Source organism: Olea europaea, unplaced genomic scaffold, assembly GCF_002742605.1.
Source record: "Olea europaea var. sylvestris unplaced genomic scaffold, O_europaea_v1 scaffold2098, whole genome shotgun sequence".
NCBI lineage: Eukaryota > Viridiplantae > Streptophyta > Magnoliopsida > Lamiales > Oleaceae > Olea > Olea europaea.
In genome coordinates, this window is record NW_019238917.1 from 20,820 (window position 1) to 27,165 (window position 6,346).

The 6,346-nt window shown below is 35.1% G+C and overlaps 2 protein-coding genes across 5 annotated transcripts in view; one reads left to right on the forward strand and one right to left on the reverse strand.

Moving 5' to 3' along the window:
* The first annotated feature begins 972 nt into the window (after nt 1-972).
* Nucleotides 973-3,801, forward strand: LOC111380132 (vesicle transport protein GOT1-like). 4 transcript variants are annotated; one of them, XM_023003612.1, is made up of 7 exons: nt 973-1,053; nt 1,346-1,382; nt 1,708-1,799; nt 1,880-1,960; nt 2,047-2,144; nt 2,261-2,342; nt 3,514-3,801. In XM_023003612.1, the coding sequence occupies exons 2-7, from the start codon at nt 1,352-1,354 to the stop codon at nt 3,550-3,552; spliced, it is 423 nt and encodes a 140-aa protein (XP_022859380.1). In that variant the 5' UTR covers nt 973-1,053; nt 1,346-1,351; the 3' UTR covers nt 3,553-3,801. The 4 variants fall into 4 exon arrangements, with proteins under 4 accessions (XP_022859380.1, XP_022859377.1, XP_022859378.1 ...); XM_023003609.1 differs by having other exon boundaries at nt 981-1,053; nt 1,251-1,382; XM_023003610.1 differs by having other exon boundaries at nt 1,043-1,129; nt 1,251-1,382.
* Nucleotides 3,802-4,346: 545 nt separating this feature from the next.
* The window catches only part of LOC111380125 (probable acyl-activating enzyme 18, peroxisomal), a 2,622-nt gene continuing 622 nt past the window's right edge, over nt 4,347-6,346 (reverse strand). Inside the window, exons 2-7 of the mRNA XM_023003599.1 lie at nt 6,230-6,324; nt 5,936-6,152; nt 5,158-5,283; nt 4,969-5,067; nt 4,674-4,880; nt 4,347-4,598 (exon numbers count right to left, since the gene is read on the reverse strand). Coding sequence (XP_022859367.1) covers nt 4,485-4,598; nt 4,674-4,880; nt 4,969-5,067; nt 5,158-5,283; nt 5,936-6,152; nt 6,230-6,324 — 858 coding nt within the window. The 3' untranslated portion in view covers nt 4,347-4,484. The remainder of the gene's footprint in view (nt 4,599-4,673; nt 4,881-4,968; nt 5,068-5,157; nt 5,284-5,935; nt 6,153-6,229; nt 6,325-6,346) is intronic.

Consider the following 6,346-nt stretch of genomic DNA (forward strand, 5'->3'; position numbering starts at 1 on the left):
CAAGTACTCATGTTCCAAGTGCAGTAGCAAGTAGAAATAGTAACATCTGTAATACATTTTACACTTTTGGGCGGCTGCGATGACAACTAGTAACGTGTGAAAAAGAAATGACGGTGAAGGGAGATAATTGTGATATTTGTTTTGTTTTCGAAATTAAGAAAAATTTGATTTTTTTTTTAGATTTTTATTGTCAAAACAATATAGCTAGAGTTTGGGGATTAAAATCAAATTTTTAGTAGTTTTGATAAAAGTTGATAAATTGTATGGTTGAAAATGAATTTGAAAAAAAAAATGAGTTTTAAGAAATGCTTGAAAATGAATTTGAAAAAAAAAAATGAGTTTTAAGAAATGCCAAACATAAATTCACAGCTTGTTTGAGCCCCAATTTTTTTTAATAAAAAAAGCATTTTGAAATAATGATTCGATGGAGAATGTATGGTTAAAACAGAAAAAGTTTGGGTTTGTATGTAATATTATTTTATTAAAAAATGTGGTTGAAAATAGGATAGAAAAAAATGCATTTTGAAAATAATGTAGACCAAACAAGGGCTTAATTTTACTTGGGCATTACCACTTCTCCAATGTTTGATATTGACATGGTACCACCAAAATTTCATTAAAAACAAATGAGAAAATGATGGAAAAGCAAAGGAATAAGATCGTCGATGAAACTTGAGACCTAAAACAATTATCTAGTACGTTTCTCGATAAGATATGGGTGGGTAGCGTGGAATTGGCACATCGTCTTAGACTCTTCGTACAATCGAGGTAGGGGAAGATAGTTGTTTGTTTTTTGCTTGTTATTCTGTGGCTTTTATCTTTTTTCCTACTATAGTTAAGAGTAGGAGTATATTATTAGGTTCTCAATACGGTTTAAGACCAAAATGTTGCAAAGCTAAAAAGTTGAGGATCTTCCCTGCAATTTCCTCAATTAGAATACAAACTTCATGACTTCTTTTTTTTTTTTTTTTTACGAATCACGTCACCAAGCAAATAGAATTCGTTATCTTCCCTTCTAAGTTGAAACTGTAGAGTCTACGCTCGTAATTACAGGTTCTATTTCCTCGCTTATATTTAATTGTATAGATTAATTGAACTAAGGCAAGTTATTTGAGATTTATACAAGAAGGTAGTCCAACAGATCTTGTAATTTTTATTTTCTATCGGAACCCTGACTCTCTGATTTTCGTTTTAATTTGGTCCAAATGCACAAGTATTTGACAAATTTTGTGTTTTTTTGATGATTTAAGGCGACGATCATTTTCTTCGTGTCAAGCGGTGCAGGAATTCATTCGTCTTCGAGTTTCAGTTTAAATTCTAATAAAGTGTGTTCGAATCTGAACAGGCAAATATGATGTCCTTCGAAATGAACGACCGAAAAAGTAAGTTTATTCCGTTCTATTTACATGTATCGTTGAATCGATTGTTGAATTGAGTGCGTGAGTGTGTGCGCATTGGTTCGCCCAATCTATGTTTAAATGGAGTTTTCAATGATATATGAATAATTGCATCTAAGCTATTGTGGCTTTGTATTCCAGCTTGTTTGTAGATTATAAGTATAAATCTACCTTTTGATTTATGTTTATTAATTTCTCGTTGCCGAGTGAAACTGAAGTGTTAGTTTGAAGTGTGCCTTCATATTATTGTTGAAGAAAGAAATGTGCAATGCTTGATGTGTTTTTTCTTTGTTCTGATATAACGTGACAGAAATTGGACTGGGACTGACGGGGTTTGGAGTGTTTTTTTCATTCTTGGGGATCATTTTCTTCTTCGACAAGGGACTACTGGCTATGGGAAACGTAAGTTCCACCTTCATATTGCTAAATTTATTTTTGATTCCTTGTTAGTTGTTTAACATTGTGTCGTTGTGTTGAAACAGATCCTGTTCTTCTCAGGTGTGACATTAACAATTGGACTCAAGTCATCGGCGCAATTCTTCATGAAACGATCCAATTTTAAGGTTTGTTTTACTTAGTGACTTTGCACTGTGTTATTTTACCATTTATGTTATTTCGAGTCCACTGGGAATTGTAATGTTTATTGTAGGGAACGGTTTCATTTGGTGCTGGCTTCTTCTTTGTCATTGTTGGATGGCCTATTGTTGGAATGATGCTAGAGGCATATGGATTTGTCGTACTCTTCAGGTTCAGCAAACACTGTTTCTTTGATTAGACATATAATAATGTATTAGTTTTCACAGTAGTTTACACTTATCTCTTCCTGGTCCTGATGATCACAATTTATAATTATATTTGTGCAGTGGCTTTTGGCCAACACTTGCTGTTTTTCTGCAGAGGATACCTGGTCTTGGTTGGCTGTTCCAGCAGCCTTTTTTCAGATCGGTATTTACATTTTCCGATTATCTGTTTGGAGTATTTAAAGGAAACTTTATTTAAACTTCTTATTGCTTCGTTGGAGGTGTTTTTATGGTGCCCCATACCACTCAGTCTTTTCCCCTTATTAGTAGTTGAAGTGTAGGCCAGGATACTCTACTTGCCCAAGAATGAACAATTTTATGTTCTAGTATAATTATTCTGTAGAAGATAATGTATGCTGTGCATCATGGAGCGATGGGCTGCGTCTCTTCTTTAAATATTCCTTAGTATATCTTGCTAGGAACACTTTAGTCTAATTGCATTGTACTTGAGGGTGGGTAGTTTAGGAGCTAATAGTTGAAAGACATCAAATGATGCTAAAATTTGTTAGTTACCTTGTTCATACTTGTGATCATGCCTTAATTTGGGCCGTTCGGCTGCTATCATTGTTAAAGCACAGTGGAATATAACGGAGTGATAATATGAGGATATGTACCATTGTTATCCGCTGGCTATATTTCCCATAGTTTCTCCAGGGTATTACAAATTATATCTTGTAGTTACATTTTCAAGTATAGCTTGAGTGTACAAATTCTTGCTCAAAAAATTTCCATTATTTGAGACAAGTTTCTTAAAGTTCAAATAAGGTAACATGTTAAGTGTCTGAATGATATTTCAACAAAGTTGAGAAGTGTCTGAGAATTGTTCTTGTATACTGAATGTGAACTTCGTTGAAAGGGTATTAGATACGAGTCTGTTTGGAGAATCTGTTTCCTTTTCGTTAGACATGGACAGTCGACCTGAGTTAGAGTGGTTTGATTCTTTGACTGGAACTTTTCCATGGTGTTGACTGATTTGTAGATTTACTTTTTGGAGTCTGGATGATGCTTATGTTACTGTTATAGTTTGGATGCTTTATTTATCCACTTGACAACTTGCAAGTTCTGCATTTGAATCTGAACTTCAGCTCTGATTGTATTATTGTCTGGAGTTTGAAGTCCTAGGTGCTATTCTTCTAAAATGGGAGTTCACAGACTTGAAATTCTGTTCTTTGTTTTTTCTGCATTCAGAAAGAAAGCCAGTGTACTTCCGTAGCCCGGTTTCTGTTTGTCACTTGTTTGACAACGAACCACCTTCTTGTATGTTTATGTTTGTCACATGATTATCTCGTGTTTATAATTCTTCTTCTCTTTTGCAGTTCTTTGACCGTTATCGAGGAAAAAGAGTCCCTGTATAACTTTAGTCTAGGAAAGTGCAAGAAGACGCACCAGTTAGCCACTTGTAAGTTTTGTAAGAAACTGTCTGAACAACAATTCCATATAAGACAGCTTGGTCTGCTCTCAGTCGATATAGGGCTTGATTAGTACATGTTATCTTTCTATGCTTACTTTTCTCTTCATTGGTAAATAGAAGTCGATTACTTTCATGGAGACTTAAACATTCACCAATCATTTTTTATTTGTTAACCAATATGGGTTCGTAATTTGATTTTTCCTTTTTAATGGATGTCTGTATAGGGTGTTTATTAAATCTTTCATTAAACCAAAGTCTCTCTCAAGTAAGTGAGAGAGAAATATAATTACTTAACAATCATATGTATCATACCGTAATTATATTTTCATGTTTGAAGGCTGACCTTAATATTCAACTATGTTGAGGGTAGGGGATATGTTGTAACAATTAATTTTTTTATTGAGAGTTCAGGTATGCACTTATTATTGGCATCAGGTCACCTATTAGACTTGTTATGTAGCAAGGCATGAATCTTGCTCTATATCTTCGTGCAAGTTCACTCGGGTTTGTTTCTATTATGAATCTTTTGAACGACAGATCGACTTATGATAGACGAGACTAAGCTGGAATTTCATTAGCCAAGTCACTGGTATGTCCTTTCACGAGCATTATACTGTACGGTATCTATTATAAAATATAAAGCAGGTTCTGCATCCATTTATTAATTCAAATGCCAAAATTAACGAGGCGAGTTCCAGCAATCAATGATATTGTCTTCTTTAGGTTCAAAAGATACTCTTGGAGCATATGTAACATTTCTTTCCATTTATTCAATATCACCAAAGGGTTCTTCAATAATTGAATCCAAATTTCACATACACCATAACAAGCAAGTTTCATTCCCATCAGCAGTTACATGAATAACTAATGATGCAATTAGATTTTACTCTGTATCTGAAGCTCCTGCTTCAATTGATCCCTTAATACTCTGCGCAATAGCTTATTTGATGCTGTTCGAGGAAACTCTGGGACAATCTTCACAAAGCTCACCTGATTAATAAACAAAAAATATGAATGCATTCATTCAAAGCTGAGATCGAATATCATGGAACCAAGGATACGAACCTTGAACAATGGGTTAAGTTTGGTCTGGATGGCTTTTGAGAATTTCATCTTTAGCCTATCTGACTCGATTTTGAATCTCGGCTTCAGCACCACAAATATAGCCAACTGTTCTGGACCACCACTTGGTGGCGCAACGCTGACTGCAGCAGTTTCCAGGACACTTTCATCAGCCCCATCACAAACCCGCTCAATCTCTATTGAGCTTGTCTGCATCAAATTGAAAGGGAAGAGTTCTCACACATATGACTACGAAGCTATGCAAGTGAAGGGAAAGGAAAATAGGAGAATGATATACCTTAATGCCACCAAGATTCATGGTGTCATCAGATCTTCCCTGCACCACCAGAAATCCTCCGACAGTTCTTTTTATAATGTCACCATGTCTCCTAAGTTGCTGAAAGAAGAGTGATTCAGTGATTGGTTAAATAACACTATTAGTAGATAAACTAAAGCAAGATTCTAATAGGTTAGCCAAACCGCGCACCATTCCTTTGTACATTGGCATTCCCTTGAAGTACACCTCCTCGTGATCAGCATTTAGCAGTCTATCAGTTGCTCCCATGTAAAGAGGAAATAGTCCCACTTCACCTACACAAGCTTGGTCATCTGGCTGTAATACAGCTAAAAAAATCAGAAAGAACGCACGAATTCTTTAATGCCAGACTAAATATTATGCAGTGTATTACAGCCCAAGCCTATTTGGTCACTTGGTTCACTACCAGCTAGCATACATCTGTTCTTCATTCTATGGAACATAATTAATTGGTAAGTTTGTGATTTGATGTAATGACAGACAGCACAATGTAAGTTTCAGTTAGTTCACTTGGAAATTAAACATCAACCATTAAAATTAGGATTAATTCCATTCCCTGTCATTATTCTTTACTTTAGTGTCAATAAAGTAACTGTACTTCAGTTTTATTTAACCGGGTACCTATATATTAATACGATTTCAATCATGTAACTATCTTCTTATCTGATTTCAATCTGGTACTATAATTGGTAATCACACATAACCGTTAGTTGCTATCATAAAATATGTACACTTCAATGAAATAAATGACGGGATTCATTTATTGACTACAGATTATTGATTTTCGTTGGTCTTGGTGGCATAATTGGACTGAGTTATTTGATTGAACAAAATTGAAGTACGATTACTTGATTGACACTAAAGTATAGTTACCATGAATGTAATTTAACCATTGAAATGACAATAAGCTAAATTAAAGACAGGAAAGATGCCAGAAAGAATTTCTTACATAAGGTAACCCACTTTCATCGAGGATGACAAAACCTGTGGACATTGAGGCAGAGCTAAATGTTCCAAACGCTTGTGGCTGCAGAAGGTTTCCTTGAATGTAGGATGATGCAAGCTCTGTGCCTCCACAACATTCAACAATTGGCTTATAGTAAGCCCTTGAAGAAAGCCAAAGGTTATCATCAATGTTGGAGGCTTCTCCAGTAGAAGCAAATGACCTGTGGAGGTTTGGTGTTAATTCCTAGTACTAATACCAAAGGAACCATGAGTATTGAAGGTTCAAATCAGATTTTACTTTATTTTTGTCCAATCTAGACCTTCCATACAATTTGTGCTCTTCCAGGTCTTTACTAAGCTAGGGACAGTTCCCAAAATGGTCACTCCTGCATCCTGGAAGAGTATAAAAATAGAG